The 22,585-nt window shown below is 33.4% G+C and overlaps 2 protein-coding genes across 3 annotated transcripts in view; both read left to right on the forward strand.

Annotated features, from left to right (window-relative positions):
- Positions 1-932: 932 nt before the first annotated feature.
- On the forward strand, positions 933-11,258 carry LOC134688122 (uncharacterized). The gene is made up of 6 exons (XM_063548597.1): positions 933-956; positions 2,729-2,831; positions 4,917-5,173; positions 5,750-5,933; positions 8,198-8,374; positions 10,025-11,258. The coding sequence occupies exons 2-6, from the start codon at positions 2,759-2,761 to the stop codon at positions 10,540-10,542; spliced, it is 1,209 nt and encodes a 402-aa protein (XP_063404667.1). The 5' UTR covers positions 933-956; positions 2,729-2,758; the 3' UTR covers positions 10,543-11,258.
- A 7,858-nt stretch (positions 11,259-19,116) lies between these two features.
- LOC134688133 (DDB1- and CUL4-associated factor 1-like) overlaps positions 19,117-22,585 on the forward strand; it is a 46,698-nt gene continuing 43,229 nt past the window's right edge. The window contains exon 1 of one of the 2 annotated variants that reach the window (XM_063548608.1): positions 19,117-19,205. The gene's annotated coding sequence lies outside the window, so the exon portion shown is untranslated. Of the gene's footprint in view, positions 19,206-19,386; positions 19,402-22,585 lie in introns of those variants that run through there. The other variant, XM_063548612.1, reaches the window with a different exon arrangement.

The following is a 22,585-nucleotide window of genomic DNA, read 5'->3' on the forward strand; positions in this document are numbered from 1 at the left end:
GTCAAAAACTCTTCTTTCGTGTAAGTTTTTAATCAAGTCTGAGAGTTCTTCCATTCATTATCCACTTTCTCTTGGTGAAAGATTTTATCTCTTCTTGATTATAGATAAGCATGTGAAATCGATACCAACGACTAGTTTCAAATTACATATCCCAGCAGGACACTGATCGAACGCTTTTTTTTTCTAAGGAAAGTTCCATGTATTTCTTTGTTTGTATGCACACGTAGAATTTTGTGTTTAATGGCAAAACGAACCAAAACAAATAAAGCAATCAGTAGTAGATCTGCAGTGAGCCGACTGAATTGCCATGACCCCTGTTATGCTACATAGATTATGATGGAGTTTCTAAATTGTAATGAATTATTTATTAATTTACTGAACAAATTTGCAAGGAGAAAACAAATGATGTTGATATATTATTGAAACATTTAAATCAACACCAACTTATTAGTCATGAAAAGTGTGAATGAAGAAACACTCATCCCGTCTGACGATACAAGTTACGAAATCAAATGAAACTATTTTGCATATATATACGATATTTTATTTAGTATACACGATATATGTATCTTGGAAGACGTGCATCAGATATTTTTTTTTATGTTTTCTTACATAGCAACCGCAGCCTTGGGGTGCCTCATTGTATTGATTTCGATCACCTTTTACTTGACAAAAACTCACTGAATTTAGATAGAATTTCATCCAAGAAAGTATTGGTAAATTCGTTTGGTATATGGAATGCCCTTTGTTTGATCGAATCTATCATCCGAGTTATGATTGACGGAAGTTATCATTGGGTGTTAGTTTAAATTGAAAAGATGTACATTGATCAGTAATGAGGGAAAAATTGATCGGTTGCTTCATACTCTATATTAGTCAAAGATTAATCTCGAACTAACTCTATATCACCATAAAGAGATTATACAAAAAAATACTGCAGTAGAGCAGGTAAAAAGGTACTTATTTTCATAAGGCTGGTAAGGTATTCATTTTATCGGAGGAGAAAATAGATCGGTTGCTTTATACTTAATATTATAATATTTAGTGATTATTAAAAAATACCGCAGAAGAGATGGAAAAAGGCGACGTATTTTCACGGGGCTAGTGAGGTATTAATTTTATCGGATGATATTGATCATGAAATTATCATGGTTGACAGGTTTTCTTTCCACACCGGTTGTACATACGGTAAACAGCAGATGTTTGCTGTCGTAGGATGACTACAAGGTTAGGAGACATCGATTTAAATCAGTGTAAAAATAGGAATAGCAAGCACTTTCGGATAATTGGTGATTATCTATAAACCAAATATCCTAGACAATAGAATGACACGAATGTCATGGCCATTGGTGAAAAAGATTAACAGTTAATATATATGTATAGATTATCGATTATATGTTACAATAGCGTTTCCTCTCAGCAGCAACAATGAAGATATTTGCTCAATTATTCGAGAAGATATATACAGAAAAAAATATTGGCTGTCAATTGACCTCAAGAAACACTTCAAACGGGATTTTTATCTGAAAGATATGCAGATAAAACACTCGTTAGCAACCTTGCTCAATTCATCGATATTTTACTGTAGATGATCATGACATTAGATAAATGTGGGTTTTATGAGCATACGGGGATACAATTGTGATTAAATTTCTGTATGAAAGCTATGTCCTATTCGATATCACACAAGGTTTAGGCCACAGGGCATAGTAACTATAGTAATACTACAGTAAATCTGTTAACCGCTGTTTCTAGCATTGCTTTATCCTATACAATTATATAAAATAAATTTCTGTGGTATAGGAGAGAGGTAAAAAAAATAATTGAAAAAAGGATAAACACAATGAGATCCATCTAACCTGAACATACATGTATCAGAAAAATCTGTCGACCTATTTTGGAGTTATTGCCAGTGAAATATTTTTTTCCGTTTTTTAGTTTAATGTTACCTTGAAAACTGAGATTAGGAACTAGGTTAATATAAATAGTGTAAGTTACAAACACGGTCAAAAATACAAAATGATAACCAGCATGTGCATGCAATTGATCGTCCCCTTAGAGAGCTACCATGTAATTTATTATAGTTATTTGTTTTGGGGGAGGGGTCTTGGATGAAATTTAAAAAAAGGTAGGATAGGAGATTTGAGTGCAATAACAGACAGGATAAGCAACTTTGCCAAAAAAAATGCAGGATGAAAAATTATGTAAAAAAGGCAGATCCAAATAAAGTGAAAACTAAAAAGGCATGCTGGTCAGAGATAGCAACTAAAATATATATGCAAGACAACCAGCCCCTCCCCCATTATCCCATGCCCCCATACCATCCAAATGGTAACTACTTTACAGCAACTGACACTAGTTAAGCATTTATTCAGTGCCCCCTCGTTTGGAAACTTTGCTGTCTGAGAGTAATGTAAGCTCTGCATAAAGTACGAAGGAACAAATGCAACAGTCTAATAAAATATAAATCATGGCACAAAACTGTGCGGTATACAGATATTATTACATTGTTTAAGTGGGGTCATTGGAAGATATCTATACTAATAACCTGTTACCTGATACGTTTAAGTATAGATAACTTTAATGCGGATAAATTTTGTAGTTGTTTACATGCTGTTATATTAATTAATTTGCCTATAGACATTGCGATGTAACAATCGAGGTGTATTATTATAACACTAGTATGCATCATTTCATCTAGAAGATTAACTCATTTTGTCATTTGTAGATCATTTTCCATTTTTCTGGAGTACAAAAGATGGCGGTATTCAGGGGATTCGAATTTGTTTTACTTATTGTCTTTTTGATGATATGTTATGTCAAATCTCAAGGTAAGCAGAATATTTAAAGTTGCTATATTATATAGATATGAATAGTATACTGTTATGTTACGACCTTTCGGTCTCGTCGTTTCTGCTGGATAATCGTTCATGGTTAAAGTAGTGCCAAAAACTGTAAGCACGATGAATATACACACAACTCACACAGACATTTTAGCAACGTCTTGTACGATTTGGGCTGATATATTTAGGCCAATTGGTTTCAAAAATATAAATTAGGGTTTTATAAATTGGTTCCCAAAAAAACAGTTACGAACGTTTTTGATTACTGAAAAAAAACCAAACATTATTATGTCTGCAACGACGTGAAAGATGTTGCACCCTCTATCATATATCAGTGGTGATTTGCAGATAATTGTCAACTTTCGTGTATGTTTTGTAATACACACTGTCCTTTCACATACAACTGCTTTTTTCTTAATCTTTTTATCGTGTTTCTTTCTCGTGTTAACATACCCGTCGCTTTTTACATTTTAATTACAAAATAATCTCACAAAAGCTTCCAGCTTAAAAATGTATAGTGTCCTAGTAAACAACTTCATTCACCAAAGGCGTCAAGTAAAATACATTTATAAAATTAAAACAAACGAAAATTTAAACTTTAATGACTTTGCACTTTCATCTTTCCAAAACGATAGTAAAATTAGTTCCTATGCTTGTAATTTTACAAGATTGATGATTAATAAAAACGGAAGAAAATGCAACAAAACATAACCTTTATTTGAAGAGGATAACCTCATTATCATAGCTTATCTTGAGGGTCCTGACAACATCTCAAATATACATAAGATATACAGCATAAAATTAAAGTACAATATTTAAATTTATAAATGCACAATGATATCACCATTAACAATAAATGCTGAAAAAGTATTCAGAGGTCTCCAGTTAAAAAGATCGTCATAAGCATGCATGAAATATTTGCCACTGGACGTTAGGCAACCAACAATCAATCTAGTTAAAAATAAATTACAACATTTATCTTTAAATATTTAAAGGATATGCAATATTATACTTCTGATGGCAATTCCATATTTGTGCATTAGAGTACATTATTGTTTTCTTCATAAAATTGGTCTTTCTTTGACAAATGTAAAGTTTTATTGTTAAGTGAACGTAACTGATAATTTTGAATAAGATAAGATAAGATAAGATATATTTTATTTCCAATAGTGGACCCATTACAGGCATAATCAGTACATTGATATTTTTTATCACACAATTGCAATAGACAATAAACCAAAAAAATAGAATTACGTTTAACAAAAAAAGTGAAATATAAATTGAGTTAATAATACATGTAGTCACCATCAAAACCGGTATGTTTAGTGATTATTGACCATGCACCACATCCATTATGGAAAAAAAATTGAGTTAAGTCCTTCCTCGTGGCAGATGCATATAAGCAAACAGTATTGTTGTTCATATGCAGGAGTCACCAAGGGCAGGTGCTTAAAGGACACTCAAGCCTAGTCACAGAAATCTGAAAAATTTAAACATTTTACAACACAAGCATAAACAAATACTGAAAAAAGAATTACTACATTATAGTCCTCCGTGTGGCTGAAGCACATAAATAAGATTGTATACGTAGTTATCCAAATACAGGAGCTACCAAGGGCAGGTGCTTAAAGGACATAGTAATGAGTAATATATTGTGTAAAAATATTTGGATTTGGATGCAGCCTCTAGTACAAACTGTTCCAATGTAATGCTCTAAGAGACAAAAGAGAATATAAACATATTGAAAAATGTCCTTGACATAAAGACTTCAGTGCCGATCTATTTAAAGAATCGAATACCAGAATAGGATACTATAAAAAAAAAAAAAAAATGTGGAATGATTGCGAATGAGACAACTATCCACAAGGGACCAAATAACACAAAAATTAACAACTGTAGGTCACCTTACGGCATTCAACAATGAGCAAAGCCCATACCGAATAGTCAGCTATAAAAGGCCCCGAAATGACAAATGTTAAACATTTCAAACTAGCGGCCTAATTTATGTACAAAAAATGAACGAAAAACAAATATGCAATTTCAGCTTACACACTATTCGTTAATTTGTTTTAGCTACACACAAGTTGGACAATTCCACAGATAATGAGTGTGGTAAGATGTTAACAATTCACCCGGATGAAGAGATCACCTTGACAACCTCAGGAAGAGCACCAAAAGGATTCTGTACTGCTGTAGTTTACGCTCTGGGAAAAGATGGCAAAAACTGCCATGGAATGTGTATGTCTGTCACTTCCCAGTTTATAGATCTTTGTGACGCAAAGGTCCAGTTTAAAGGCATGGATTTTGGACGGGAGGATGATCCATATCGGGTAAGCATCTAATGATAAATAAAATGAAAAAAGAACAAACAAGAATGTGTCCCCAGTACACGACTGCCTCACTTACACTATCATTTTCTATGTTCAGCCGGTGGACCATAACATTGGGATAAAATTCTAACTTGGCATTAAAATTAGAAAGATCATATCATAGGGAACATGTGTACTAAGTTGACTTCAACTTCATCAAAAACTACCTTGACCAAAAACTTTAACCTGAAGCGGGACAGACGGACGAACGAACGAACGAACGGACGCACAGACCAGAAAACATAATGCCCCTCTACTATCGTAGGTGGGGCATAATATCGTAGGTGGGCCATTAAAAAAAACAAGTTTCATACAAACTGTACTTCGTTTTACAAGGACCATATTTGTTTTTATAAACCATTGCATTTGTCATTACTTGTTATCAATATTCATTATGTGCTACATGTTAAATACTTACTTAGTGCTCCAGTATTTTATAATGCATGTGTGTCATATCTATAGTGAATAATTTCTTATTTAAAAAAATGTGTTTTATTTTTTACTTGATTACTAATTGTATACAAATACCAATTCCAGGAGCTGAGTTGTTTCCATAAACTCCCAACGGAATGGTGCTTCCAAACTAACACCATGTCAGTCGAAATTGTTGAAACGCATTTTTATGCCTTTAATATGGATAAACTTAGCTACAATTTTAATGTGAAAGTATCCCCAGTCTGTGATGATTCTCCCTTTGGAAAAGACATACAAGCCAGAGAAAGTAAGTAATCGAGATGGTATGGTAGGCTAGTTTTATATAATGTATTCAAGTTCAACCAATTCAATAGACCACTTTCGAGTTCATCCGTCACCGGAAAAAACTCGTCAATTATACGCGCCTTTATCACCGTCATCTGTGCGTTTGGGGGCGTCGTCACTTCCCTACAATGTTGAGCGAGTGGTTGGAAAATTATAATTCTATATTGTACGAATTATTCGGCAAATTGAATTCTGAAAATAGACAATCAACACTGCTGTCATTAGGGAATTGTCAGTAAGTACCTACAGAGCAACCATTATTTCTAGTTTATCCTGCACAAAGACGATCACTAAGACGCTTGATGAACGTAAATCGTGCAGGGATACAGGCGAGCCCCTCTATCTGGTAAATGACGTCATAAAGGCGTGCATAATTGACGAGTTTTTGCCGGTGACGGATGAACTCGAAAGTGGTCTATTAGTTTTAATGTACAATGCTCATTTTATGACCGGTAATTTTCTACTGCATGTGATTTTGTCATACTTTTTGAAGGATTGAATGAGTGTTCCAATAGTATCAAGTTTGCAATATAAATAAAACTATCCTTTCGACTATCTGTATTTCAAACTTATAGTCACAGTAAACTATTTTATATTGTTTTAGTACAGACTGATGTTTCCGTAAAAACACAGTAATAGTTATTATACGTATATATTATGAATCACATTGTGGTAAAAATTAAAACAAAAAGACTGAGAAACGAGACAATCTTGCAATCTAACGTATTCCCCACTTTTATTAGAACGTGACAGCTTTCGTTTCCTTTTATATTCTTTTTTGTTGCTTTGGTTTGGCTTGTGACCAACCTGTGAAGTGTAGTTTTGCTTAGTTTCAGTAATGAAAATGTCAAGGGTCTACACAAGAGCTACGGGGCGCCGAATGGGACTCTTGTAGTTTTGTACAAAATTCAATTCTGTCATAACAAAATCATTTTTGTCTTACAAAACTATGTGCTACAGACTTGTTTTGTGATAACTTCAATTTTGTGATGACAAAATTCATTTGTGTAGACAAAATTCATTTTTGTCATGACAAAATTCATTTTTGTAGACAAAATTCATATTTGTCATGACAAAAGTCAATTTTGTCTTAAAGGTATGCAAATATAAACATATTTGCATACAAAATTGACTTTTGTTACCTGATATGGAAATTAAATCACAAAAGTCAATTGTGTACGGTAAGATTCAATTTTGTGAAACAAAATTAACTTTTGTGAGACAAAATTGACTTTTGTGAGACAAAATTGACTTTAGTGAGACAAAATTGACTTTAGTGAGACAAAATTCAATTTTGTCATTTTTGTTGAGACAAAATTCAATTTTGTCATTTCTGTTGAGACAAAAGTCAATTTTGTTAATTTTGTTGAGACAAAAGTCAATTTTGTAAATTTTGTTGAGACAAAAGTCAATTTTGTTAATTTTGTTGAGACAAAAGTCAATTTTGTAAATTTTGTTGAGACAAAATACAAAATTCAATTTTGTCAATTTTGTTGAGACAAAATTCAATTTTGTCAATTTTGTTGAGACAAAAGTCAATTTTGTCTCACAAAAGTCAATTTTGTGTAACAAAAGTCGATTTTGTATGCAAATTAGTTCACAGAAACCAAACTAAACTAATTTAAATACAAAATTGACTTTTGTCGCTCAATTTTCAAATTAGGTAACAAAAGTCAAGTCTGTGTAACAAAAATGAATTTTGTCATGACAAAAGTGACTTTTGTCCGCTGATAGATAATTTTGTATGACAAAATTTCAAATTTGTAGTATGATACAAATTTTGTTAAACTGAACTCATTTTTGTTGAACAAAAGTCACTTTTGTCCGTACAAAATTGAATTTTGAGTACAAAACCACAAGAGTCCCATTCGGCGCCCCGTAAGAGCAACATCTCAAAAGTAGACAGCTGTCAGATGACTCGCAGTTTTTAGGAAAAGAAACGTAACACTCTCTGTAATTTACATCTGTTGGAAGCCTTTATAAAGAACAGACAAGTTGTTGGAGTAAATATCTTTGGACGATGCAACATGGAATATACAAATTGATTATAAAATTTGATATATTTCTAAAGGAAGGACAAGCTGTGTAGAGTGAATGTGAACAAGAAAATTATTAATTTGATTAATATACTACATTTAAATCCTTGTCCTTTGGTCCGTGATGGACAGTTGTTCTTCTTGAAAATCGTTTCAAATCTTCTTACTTTTATACTTGTTTTTTTTTTAGATGCACATAAGGCAAGTGAAGCAGATGCCCGAACCCAGTCTAGAATCCATGGAATACTGGTTGGTGTATGTCTAGCTATTGTATTCCTGATTGTTCTCCTGATTACATGGTGTTACTACAAGAACAAACCATTCCGAAGAGATATACATAATTACCCAACTGCTCATGTCCGTAAAGGTATAGAATATCATCATCAAATTCAAAATATATATTAGAGCTTTTTATGTTGGTATTAGTTTATAGACTTCATTCACCTGTTCCAAGCAAAATAAATTACTTTAAATTTAAAGCTTTCTGTAGGTATTTAAATATTGAAACAATACTGACCGAGTGGCTTTCAAATTAATCCCATCTTCTTGGTAAATTTAACTTCAATATTTACACATACAATGACATAGAACACATCCATCATTTGAGGATACGACCAGCGGAACATAAATACCGGTGATCATTTGAGGATACCACCCAACGGAACATAAATACCGGTGATCATTTGAGGATACGACCAGCGGAACATAAATACCGGTGATCATTTGAGGATACGACCAGCGGAACATAAATACCGGTGATCATTTGAAGATACGATCAGCGGAACATAAATACCGGTGATCATTTGAAGATACGACCAGCGGAACATAAATACCGGTGATCATTTGAGGATACGACCAGCGGAACATAAATACCGGTGATCATTTGAGGATACGACCAGCGGAACATAAATACCGGTGATCATTTGAGGATACCACCCAACGGAACATAAATACCGGTGATTATTTGAGGATACGACCAGCGGAACATAAATACCGGTGATTATTTGAGGATACGACCAGCGGAACATAAATACCGGTGATCATTTGAGGATACGACCAGCGGAACATAAATACCGGTGATCATTTGAGGATACGACCAGCGGAACATAAATACCGGTGATCATTTGAGGATACCACCCAACGGAACATAAATACCGGTGATTATTTGAGGATACGACCAGCGGAACATTAATACCGGTGATCATTTGAGGATACCACCCAACGGAACATAAATACCGGTGATCATTTGAGGATACGACCAGCGGAACATAAATACCGGTGATCATTTGAGGATACGACCAGCGGAACATAAATACCGGTGATCATTTGAAGATACGATCAGCGGAACATAAATACCGGTGATCATTTGAAGATACGACCAGCGGAACATAAATATCGGTGATCATTTGAGGATACGACCAGCGGAACATAAATACCGGTGATCATTTGAGGATACGACCAGCGGAACATAAATACCGGTGATCATTTGAGGATACGACCAGCGGAACATAAATACCGGTGATCATTTGAGGATACGACCAGCGGAACATAAATACCGGTGATCATTTGAGGATACGACCAGCGGAACATAAATACCGGTGATCATTTGAGGATACGACCAGCGGATCATAAATAGCAGTGATCATTTGAGACGCAGATATTCAGTCGATTTCACAGGCTCTTGTCTCAGAATTTTTCCCGCTCTATATAGATATAAGAAAATGTGATACGAGTGCCAAAGAGACAATTCTCCATCCAAGTCACAATTTGTAAAAGTGTACATTTACATAGAGAGATTGTTTTTCTGGGACAACTGCATGCATATAGTCCATTTCGGTACAATAAATCAGGATTGTGCCTGTAATAATCTTTGAAGTCAAGAGATGACTTTTGCGAAACAAAATCGGTCGTTAAAAATTTGCCTATACCTTTCATCACAACTTCCAATAATTTGCTACTGTTGTAATATAATTCAGATTTGATTATATTAATGATATTACATTCATGTATGTTGCAGGTCCAACGTTTGCCGGTTTTAAAGCAAAAATGACATTTCATAAAGCACAAAGTCCAGACGAAGGTGGAAGCGAGACAAAACCAAAGAAGGAAAAGAAACGCAAACAGTCCAAAGATGAAGCTTCGTTAGAAAATGAAGAAGCAAAACCAAAGAAGAGAGGAGGCCTTAAGTTTCTAAATAAACTCAGGTCTCACAGAGCTGAGGAAGTTCCATTGGTAGAAAAGAAAGATGTTGAGGACAATGCAGCAAAGGTCGCAGAAAAAATTGAGGACGAAATAAACGAAATACTAGATGAGAATGTAGATAAAAAATTAGAGAATGATAATAGAACTGAAGACAACAAGGATACGGAAAAAGATGATGAAAAAACGGGAGATGGAACTGAAGATAACAATAAACCGGATCAAGAAGAAGCCATTGAATCTGGTGATAAAACTAGCAGCGAACCAGTTCCGTCTGTAACAGTTACAGCTGCTGGTGAAAATGACAGTAAAAATGACAGCAGCGACGACTCGTGACTAGCGGAAGTTCTAGAAAAAAACTAAACAATTTTAATACTTGTAGAGGTGTTGTTTAGTATATAGCGCCTAGAATGAAAGAGTATGCATACGAAAGAAATAAAAAATATATACACATATGTTTTTTACGTACTCAAAGCATGTGAAATCTCATTGAAATGAAAAAGGTAGAAATTCAGCTGACATTCCATGAGCTGCACTCAAATTATATAGTATAGTCATTAAAAGTTGTTGGTAAACAAAACTATTGGATCATAAGTTCGAAAAATGTAGGGAAATAGTAATGTACCTATCTCTTTTGGAAATAAATGCACCAGTTTCGACCATATAAGTTCACACAAACTGTATATTTCTAAACATAATATTCCATAAAATGTATATTTTTGTAGTAATTGATGTTGTGCTATTAAATTGCATTGTTAGATGGTATGCCTTATATGTTGGTCATAGAAGTATATATAGATATCTAGTCATTAATGTGTTCAAAATGTGACATCGTATAATTCACGAACTCCAATACTCGTGAATATTTAGTCTTTAAAGGAAATATATTAAAGGAACTGACGGTTTCTTAGATGTAAATCATTATTGTACAGTTTCTTTTTGAAGCTACATTGCATACCATTTTCATGATATGTATATACATTTTTTTTTTATTAAAATTAATAGATGTAAAATTATTTCTACTTGGAATAAAATTTCTTTGTATTAAAGAGTGTAATTTCCTGTTATGATTTCCTTGCTCTTTAATTTGCATACATATTGCGATCAGTAACACACAACATCACGTTTTGTATTCGATACAAACACAAGTACAGTCAAATCTTTATTGTGGTTTTATCTGAAGTAAAAAGATAGACTATGCCAACTAGTTACACTAAAAAATGGAATAGCACATACAACAACACTGAAAACTATCAAAGGCAAAAACAGACGATAAAAACTATTACCAGAGAGTTGATGATCTCTTGAAGGATTAAAAAGTTCCTGCTCTACAGTTAAATCCTAAAGTTATTAACATATATATATATAACAAGCAAACTTAGCTGGATTAATTGTGAAACTCAAAACACGAGTAGCCCAATAATATTGCGGGAAAAGTGTACATTAACATGACCTATATCAACATCATAAGAAACATTTAAACACAAAAAATATAAATTTTGTTTACTAAATACTCTTCATGCAGCGAAACAACTATGAGCTTAATTTAGGGGACAATACTACTTTGTAGTTGGCTCTGCTTTTTCAGTTTATTTTCGACTCGACAGTTAGAGTGTCTCTTTTGGTATTTGTCGGCTCTTTTATTTCCTGTAGGGATAACCTGTCTGCTTTATTTGGTTTTTTTTTAATACTGAAAACAAAGTAATACAACTAGTCAGGAAATACGAAATAAAAGAAAAATGTTTATTCTGCTCGCCGATATCACCGAAAAAACTGGCAATAATAAAATGGTCGCTTGTGAATTGAATAGCATTTGTTTTTTATCTCCTGGTACATACATTCTTAAATTCATGTACCCTAGGCTAGTAGTGTGGACATATTTTATAAAAGAAATAAACTAGACATCATGGAGAGTTGTCTCATTGGCACTCACACCACATCTTCCTATATCTATCATAGATATGGAATTCATCTCTGTGGTCCCCACTGTGAATAACGTAGGGTATGGATAAGCACTGATGTATTTACAGTTAAAACTATGTGGTTTACGTGGTTGTCCTCAGGGCCAAAGCTGCATGGAGACTGGTCTTAAAAGTTTCAAGAGTGGCTGAGTTGGTCACCGTTGTTGCCAGCTGGTTTCAATTCTGGATAGTTCGTGGAAAGAAGAATTGATTATACAATTCTGTTTTGTGGTAGATCTGCTTCAGTTTGTTTGCAACTCTGGTTCGGTTGTCACTGTTTGTTGATGTACTGTCGGTTTCTGGTATGGAAATTATGCCATTGATGGGGCCTTGTACATGATCAATAGGCGATAGTCTTTAGTGATACCAAGTTAAGAAGCTGAATCTTGTTGGTGACACATCCATGGGTTTCATCTATGTGGTTGTTACAGACATAACGGGCTCCCCTTCTTTGTACCTTAGTCGGTTTATGTCATCGACTTTGTATGGGTCTCATTCAGCAGACGCGTAGTTCCGATATTGGTCAGACCATAGATCTGTATGTTGTTTCTCGGACTGTTCTGTTACATTTATCTCTGCGTGCTTTTTCTGACTCTGTAAAATCAAATCAAAGAAAGATAACTGTATTCATTCTAGGCGACAAAAGAATGTGGACGACTGTTTCAATGAAAAGGCACAAAACGTACCAACTATGTTCCAGAGTCTTTTTACAACGAGGACTACATTTTATATGTTCCAATCAATAAAACATACTGTGTTAAATCCAGGATATATTTTAATTCGTAGAATGTTCTTTTCTGGGAAAGACAAACTGTATTCAAATTAAACCTTTGCTATTCGCACGAAGTACGTGTGGTGCTTTTTAAGGTTTTCAATAAAAAAAAATCTTGGATTATATTATATAGTAATTAATCTATCAATATAATTAATTTTTATAACAAAAAAATCTTACAGTTCACGTTATTCTCTGGATAAAACACATATAAAAGTTCATGTAAATTACAGGTTTGACCGTTAATTCGCGCAAACATTAAACCATTTGTTCGCGAAAAAGGAAATCATAATCATAACTCCAATACAAAATACAGACATCATTGCTTCACTACTGATTCAGTTTAGGGTGTAGGTTGCTGGTGGCGCCTGTTAAAACGGTCAAACCTGCTGCATTTGTATGTACCTGTCTCAAGTCAGTAGCCTGTTGTCACGTGGTTGTCGTTTATTGGTGTGGTTCATTCGTGTTTCGTGTTTCTTGTTTCTCGTTTTTTTTTTATATACATTAAATAGACCGTTGGTTTTCCTGTTTTACAGCAAATTTCAGTCAGTATGTAGCTAATGGTAATATCTTTGGTTAGCTTGCTTGTTAGCTGAACCATGAAGTCATTGTTAGGTAAGGTATACTATCCTCATTTTAAAGTAGCTTAGTCCTACAGAGAGATATATTGGTTATCTGTTGGGCTAGTCTACTATAAAAGGAGGGTAGCTTACCTAACCAAACAATGACTTCACGGTTCAGCTAACAAGCAAGCTAACCAAAGATATTACCATTAGCTACATACTGACTGAAACCTGCTGTAATTGTCTATATACACTAGCCATTTTGGGACCATTAAAATTTTACTATTCGTTATGAGTAAATGGTCCGCGTTGGAGGCCGTACTTTGACCTATCATTGTTTATACGTTTAACACATTATTACTTGATGTTTTTATAACATACAGTTAAACATTCTAAGATTTATTCTTTTGCATACATGTAGCACTGGTGGGACTGATTTTAGAAATAATTTCAAGTACATGTTTATATGATTACTAGAACACACCCGTGATATCGCCTTATTTTTAGTCCAGATTTTTAGTATTCTTATTGTTATCTTAGAAAGTCTTACTGATTAAAATACTACAATAGACCTGTAACAATTTGACAATTTAGTAGTGTCAACCCTGTGATTATGACCCGTGTATATAGCATATTAATCCTGAATACACCGTTTGTTGGTGCGCCTGTCAGATGCGGACCGTACAGATAAGGCAATAGGTACAATGTAACAGGTGAATATACTATTGGTATCGGTATCGGACTCGACCCGGAACTTTTTAATTATTGGCAATATTAATTACGTGGAAAACAAAAAGACCTGGAGTGGTGTAATTTTTAATCTACACCTTTGTACTATATTAGTTATATATAAAGTTGAATTCTTTGATTCGTCGTTTTTACGTGATGACGGCTGACAAATTGGACCTCGTAATTTTAGTATTATAGATATGGGTCTCATATATTGTTAGCTGTTTTCTTATTTACCTCATTGGTATATTATTTGATTGTTTTATGTTGACAGTGCATATTTGCATAGTACTATATATTAAAAAGTTAATATGTGTATTGTGTATTTCATTAATGTTTATATAATCATTGTATTATGATGTTTTGGTATCTTGCGGCATGCCCGACAAGGGCCCCATGATTGGTATAATAAAATAATGTATAATAATGTATAATGTCTATTAAATTTCCCTTTTTACAAAGATCCAGCAAAGTAAAACTTTGTGAAACTCAGCTAATATCATTTATTTAAGATCTTGCAAATTCAAATAATAAAAACATCCAAATAGACATAATAATAATGGATTTTGCAAAAGCATTCGATAAAGTTTCTCACCACCACCTCATGTATAAAATTGGTTTCTACAGTATAAATTGTAATGCATATCATTGGATTCAAGATTTCTTAACAAACAGAACACAGACAGTAGTCCTGGGAGGTAAACATCAAAAACAGTTCCTGTAACATCGGGGGTACCTCAAGGCACAGTGTTTGGTTTAATTTTTTTTTTAATCTTTATTAATGATTTGGCGGATTATATGGAACATAAAAGATTAAGATTGTTTGCAGATGATAGTATTATTTATAGGAAAAAAGAAAAAAACCAGACACATTTAAATTACAGTCTGACTTAGAAGCGGCTGGCAGGTGGGAGCAGGACTGGCTCATGCATTCTCAGTTTAACTAAAAAACGCAAACATTTAGACTTCACTTATAAATTACACAATCAATTTCTAGAAAATGTTGACTCTACAAAATATTTAGGCCTAACTCTTCAATCAAATTTAAAATGAGACAAACATATCGATAACATGAAATCTAAAGCAGATTAGTCCCTTGCATTTTTTTGTAGAAACCTAAAAACAGCATCACCGAAAGTTAAAGCTCATCCATATAAAGCTCTTGTCCGACCAAAATTAGACTACTGCTCAACAATTTGGGACCCATGCACATCAAAAAAAGCAAATTCTGCAAATCGAAAAAGTTTAGAGAAGAGCAGCACTCTTCTCATGCAACCGCTTTCATAACACCAGCTCAGTTACTGAAATGATGACAGACCTAAATTGGTACCAACTCCAAACCTTAAGAAGAAGAAGTAACACATTCAGGCTATTTTGCTGATGCAGGTAAAAGAGCAGTTTTCTATAGAAGATAGCGTTATGATATTAATTTTTGCCAGCTTGATTTAAGATATTTTAATCAGAATCGGCAAAATTACCACTGCTGTATACTATATTTAATTCAGTGACTTGATGGTAGTAATAACTGAGCGATATTAAAGCAGAATAAGGATTTATACGAATCGTATAACATGATTATAATAGTCCAAGGCTAAAAGCAAAATCAAATATAATCTTAACAATAATAAAATAAATTGGGAATGTGTCCATAGGGAAACAGATAATGCCCCCGCTTGTATGTAACTTAGTAAAGGAACATAATTGAAGAACTTTAAAAGTAAAGCTGCCAAAAATTGAAGTTAAAATGAGTTTAGAGGTTATAAGCATTAATATACACATTTCTTAAAATTTAGTTGAGACAGAAACGATAAAAAAAATCGGCAATTTTTCATTTGTAAAGGGACATATAACCATTGAATGGTAATCAAAGTGCTTGTAAACACTAAAAGGTAAAGATTGCTTTAATTTATCAGTTTGTAGTTAAATTGAATATTGCATTGTATAAAGCATTAATTTTAGTTGATGCAACTACCTTTCTGGACAAAGAAAGACAAATCAAATTTTCAAAAAAGATTTTAAAAAGCATTGATTGTTGTCGATTCAAATATAATCATGGACAAAGGAAGATAACTCCAATTTAAAAAAATAAATATAACTGGATTGATATTATTAAATTTATCATCAATTTTTATACGACCGCAAATTTTGAAAAAAATTTCGTCGTATATTGCTATCACGTTGGCGTCGTCGTCGTCGTCGTCGTCGTCCGAATACTTTTAGTTTTCGCACTCTAACTTTAGTAAAAGTGAATATAAATCTATAAAATTTTATAACAAGGTTTATGACCACAAAAGGAAGGTTGGTATTGATTTTGGGAGTTTTGGTCCCAACATTTTAGGAATTAGGGGCCAAAAAGGGCCCAAATAAGCATTTTCTTGGTTTTCGCACTATAACTTTAGTTTAAGTTAATAGAAATCTATGAAATTTTGACACAAGGTTTATGACCACAAAAGAAAGGTTGGGATTGATTTTGGGAGTTTTGGTTTCAACAGTGTAGGAATTAGGGGCCAAAAAAGGGCCCAAATAAGCATTATTCTTGGTTTTCACACAATAACTTTAGTTTAAGTAAATAGAAAATAATGAAATTTAAACACAATGTTTATGACCACAAAAGGAAGGTTGGTATTGATTTTAGGGGATTTAGGTCCCAACAGTTTAGGAATTAGGGCCAAAAAGGGACCCAAATAAGCATTTGTCTTGGTTTTCGCACCATAACTTTAGTATAAGTAAATAGAAATCTATGAAATTTAAACACAAGGTTTATGACCATAAAAGGAAGGTTGGTAATGATTTTGGGAGTTTTGGTCCCAACAGTTTAGGAATAAGGGGCCCAAAGGGTCCAAAATTAAACTTCGTTTGATTTTGACAAAAAATTAATCGGTTGGGTTCTTTGATATGCTGAATCTAAAAATGTACTTAGATTCTTGATTATCAGCCCAGTTTTCAAGTTGGTCCAAATCGGGGTCCAAAATTAAACTTTGTTTGATTTCATCAAAAATTGAATAAATGGGGTTCTTTGATATGCCAAATCTAACTGTGTATGTAGATTCCTCATTTTTGGTCTTGTTTTCAAATTGGTCTACATTAAAGTCCAAAGGGTCCAAAATTAAACTTAGTTTGATTTTAACAAAAATTGAAATCTTAGGGTTCTTTGATATGCTGAATCCAAACATGTACTTGGATTTTTGATTATGGGCCCAGTTTTCAAGTTGGTCCAAATCAGGATCTAAAATTATTATATTAAGTTTTGTGCAATAGCAAGTCTTTTCAATTGCACAGTATTGCGCAATGGCAAGAAATATCTTATTGCAAAATATTGTGAAATAGCAATTTTGTTTTTAATTAGAGTTATCTTTCTTTGTCCAGAATAGTAAGCAAGAAATATCTAATTGCAAGAATTTTTTTATTTGGAGTTATCTTTCTTTGTCCAGAATCAATTTAAATCTTTGTTATATATACAATATACAATGTATATTAACTTTTTACTACCAACTGATAAATTAAAATAATCTTTACCATTCAGTGATAACAAGCATTTTTTTTTACATCTTAATATTTTATAATGTATTTAAATGAGTAGTAATTGTTGCAAACTCCATTAGAAATTTTAATTGAGATTAGTTTTGGAATAAGGGAAAGGGGGATGTGATTAAAAAAATTGGGTTCAATTTTCTCATTTGAAATTTCATAAATAAAAAGAAAATTTCTTCAAACATTTTTTTGAGAGGAATAATATTCAACAGCATAGTGAATTGCTCTAAGAGAAAACAAAAAATTTAATTTCATTAGAACACATTCATTCTGTGTCAGAAACCTATGCTGTGTCAACTATTTAATCACAATCCAAATTTAGAGCTGAATCCAGCTTGAATGTTATGTCCATACTTGCCCCAACCGTTCAGGGTTCAACCTCTGCGGTCGTATAAAGCTACGCCCTGCGGAGCATCTGGTTCCATTTGTAAAAGGGCATAAATCTAGAAAAGTAAAAATGACGGCATTACAATTAATTCTTGGTCTGTGTATTGTAAAATTAAGCATTGTGTATAAGTTTCATAACATTTTGTGGAGGCAAACTTAAGATAGAGAAGGAAAAAATAGCAATTTTTCATTTGTAAAGGTGCACAACTCTAGAACGCAAAAGTGACGCCACCAAAATGAAACCTGATCTGTATTTAATTGAAATGGGCATTTTGTATATTTTTCGTAACAGCTGGTTGAGGAAAACTCAAGTTAGAGAACGGAAACCAACTTTAGGACGTACGAATTAACGTAGACAGATAAGGGTAAAACTTAATGCCCTACGGTGTGTGTGTGTGTGTGTGTGGGGGGGGGGGGGGGGGGGGGGCATTAAAAATGTATCCTAATCTTTAAACACCACAAGAGAAGAGATGATATGAAAACATATTTACAAGGTTGTTGAAGCGCCTATGGACACGTAACTCAAACACGAAAAGGTGTCTTTAAGTATGTTTGTTTTGTTCATGCATCGTTGACAATGTAATGGAATTTGATGCGACTGTCATACAAGTGAGAGGTTAAGCTAGCTATAAAACCAGGTTCAATCTACCATTTTCTACATTAGAAAATGCCTATACCAAGTCAGGAATATGACAGTTGTTATACATTCGTTTGATGTGTTTGGACTTTTGACTTTGTCTTTTGATTTTGGACTTTCCTTTTTGAATTTTCCTCGGAGTACAGTATTTTTGTGTTTTTAACTTTTTACTTAATGAATGGCTGTTATTTATTTTGAATTTGGTTCAATAAATTCAAAATAAATTATTGCCATTCATTATAAATAAATTTCTATCAAAATAAGGCTTATAAATTATTTTTAAATATTCCCGCCAAATGCACAATTATTTTTATGGTAAAAATCCGAAAACCGATAGAATGGCTTTTCCTATTACTTTCGTATTCAAGAAAAAAAATAAAGCATGAACGAAAAAGATTGCGGGAAATTTTGTTATTTAGGTAGCATAAACATGTTAAATTAGAGACAATTTTCAGTGAAACAAGCAGCGGAATGATTTATAGACAAACCAAATATTATAATGTCTACTTATTCACATTCTGTCCTAACGTGTAATCCTTGAAATGCTTTCGAGTTACTGTAAAAATTATTTACAGCTAAGCCTGTAATAATTTTGTTGTGAAATACACTTTACCGGTATTTCGAATAACTTGCCCATACTGTTACATTCAGTTTAAGATATATGTTGAAGTTAGGACCAAGTATTTTAGCTGACACATCACAAACCTGTAATAAAATGTTCACATTCATTCAACAAAAATTGAGAGTGGAAAACAAGTTGGGATAATTTAACCCCTCAATAAACGTATTTACACTTTTGATATTTAGCTGTATCTTGCCTCTGAATGACCTTAGATCAACTCAGAATCACCTTTTGACTTCAAGCAACAATCACACTTAAATTGTGACGTCATATATTTTTTAAATTTAGATGTCAAAGTTTACGGGAACCTGTGTAATTTTAGGTATCAGGATCGTTCGCCCTGATTACATGTTCGCCCTAGGTTCGTTCGCACTGAGTTTGTTCCCCCTGGGTTCGTTCGCCCTATATTCATTTATGATATGTATAATAAACGAAATATATATATATATATTGAAATTTATGTACATGTATAACTTGTGAAAGTTAAATACAAAATATTTGCCAAATTTATATTAATTAAATAAAATTCTTGGCTGCAGTGTTACACTCTTTTTTATAATTACTTTTAATTACTGTTTATTGAATTTTGATTGCTGACTCGGACTTCTCTTGGACTGAATTTTAATGTGCGTATTGTTATGCTTTTACTTTTCTACACTGGTTAGAGGTATAGGGGGAGGGTTGAGATCTCACAAACATGTTTAACCCCGCCGCATTTTTGCGCCTGTCCCAAGTCAGGAGCCTCTGGCCTTTGTTAGTCTTGTATTATTTAAATTTTAGTTTCTTGTGTACAATTTGGAAATTAGTATGGCGTTCATTATCACTGAACTAGTATATATTTGTTTAGGGGCCAGCTGAAGGACGCCTCCGGGTGCGGGAATTTCTCGCTACATTGAAGACCTGGTGGTGACCTTCTGCTGTTGTGTTTTTTTTTTTTATTTTGGTCGGGTTGTTGTCTCTTTGACACATTCCCCATTTCCATTCTCAATTTTATTATCCTTTGAAATCTTTGATATCACTAATTGTTATATGACTTGTCTTTGATGGATTAATAATGAAAATAACATTTTTGTCGAGCCTTCGACTTTAGTCGAAAAAGCGAGACTAAGCGATCCTACATTCCGTGGTCGTCAGCGGCGTCCACAAATATTCACTCTGTGGTTAAAGTTTTTGAAATTTTAATAACTTTCTTAAACTAAACTGGATTTCTACCAAACTTGGACAGAAGCTTGTTTATGATCATAAGATAGTATCCAGAAGTAAATTTTGTAAAAAAATAAATCCATTTATCCCATATTTTACTTTTAAATGGACTTAGTTTTTCTGCGGGGAAACATTACATTCACTCTGTGGTTAAAGTTTTTAAAATTTTAATAACTTTCTTAAACTATCCTTGGTTTGTACCAAAATTGGACAGAAGCTTATTTATGATCATAAGATAGTATCCAGAAGTAAATTTTGTAAAAAAAAATCCACTTTCTCGGTATTTTACGCTTAAATGGACTTAGATTTTCTTCCAGTTAACATTACATACCTGTAAAGTCTGCAGTTAAAGTTTATAAAGCATTTATTAGAATAATAAACTATGCTGGATTTTACCAAACTTGGACAGAAGCTTCTTACAATCAAAAGATTGTATCAAAAGGAATATTTTTATTGATTTTTTTCCTCATTTTTGTTGAGCCTGCAATTTAGGGCGAACAGGTATTAGGGCGAACAGAAACTAGGGCGAACCAGAATCAGGGCGGACGGACCCGGATTCGTAATTTTACGTAGTGGTGGACAAATTTGCATACAAGTGTAAATACATTTATTTAATGTTTAACCAGGGAGCATGATTTGTCTTACAAAATCAGCTTTGTCTTCTACAGGACCTCTGTGTTACAAGGCAGGGTGTATTCAGACTGATCTAAAGAAGAGCTACTGTTGTAAATTATCAGAAGTTAAAGACAAACACAGCAAAACCCATTTAATTTGAATGAACCCATCTAATTTGAATGAGGGGGTATCTGCACGGAAGAACACAAAATAAAATTGCCATTTAAAGATGAACAAAAAATCAAAAAAATCTTCCACATTGATCTTTTTATCGATTTCTCCAAACACAGTCATGACAGTATATAACAAATCTTTTTCACAACTGCACATGAAATAAAAATGGCAAAACATGTTACACAAAAATAACTCTTTACCACCCTCTTTAATGTTATGCCATATTGAGAGTAAAACTATTTTCTTAGTTCCCCACTGATTTCTTCTTCCTATGAATTATATTTTATTTTTATCATGAAATCTACAGACATCTTTAGAAATGAATGCAACTCTATCAAAAAGTTTGGTTCTAGTGACCATCATTTGTGCATTTAGGGGTATTGTCACCTCTTTTAGTTCACCTGGACTAAAGGGCCAAGTGAGCTTTTCTCATCACTTGGCCTCTGTCATCATCATCCGTCGTCAACATTTTACATTTTGAACTTCTTCTAGAGAACCACTGAATGGAATGAGACCAAACATGGCATGAATGTTCCTTATGAGGTGCTGACCAAGTGTTGTTACTTTTTAGCGGATCCATCATCCAAGATGGCAGTCAGCGGGGGACTTAGTTTAACATAGGACCTTATGGAAAATGCATACAAATGACTTCTTTTAGAGAACCACTAAATGGAATGAAACCAAACATGGCATAAATTGTCCTTATGAGGTGCTGACCATGTGTTGTTACTTTGTAGCTGATCCATCATCCAAGATGGCCGCTAGGGGGGGGACTTAGTTAAACATACATGTAGGACCCTATGGAAAATGCATACAAATGACTTCTTTTAGAGAACCACTGAATGGAATGAACCAAACATGGCATTAAAGTACCTTATGAGGTGCTGACCACTGCTGTCATTAGGAAATTGTAATTACATGTTATTACTTAAACAACAAATATTATTTCTAGCTTATCCTATTTTATACAACAACGACCACTAAGATGCTTGATGAATGTTAATACTGGTGAGATATGGACAATCTCCTTTAGCTGGTAAATGACTTACATGTACATGTACTAGGGCGCCCATATATCAATTTTTCTGGTGAAGGACATAACTGGAAAGTGGTCTACTGGAATATCATTTTGTAAATGCCATTATTAACAAGCACTGGTACAATAAGCTGCTGTTCCAACAACAA

This window comes from Mytilus trossulus, chromosome 1 (assembly GCF_036588685.1).
Source record: "Mytilus trossulus isolate FHL-02 chromosome 1, PNRI_Mtr1.1.1.hap1, whole genome shotgun sequence".
Lineage (NCBI taxonomy): Eukaryota > Metazoa > Mollusca > Bivalvia > Mytilida > Mytilidae > Mytilus > Mytilus trossulus.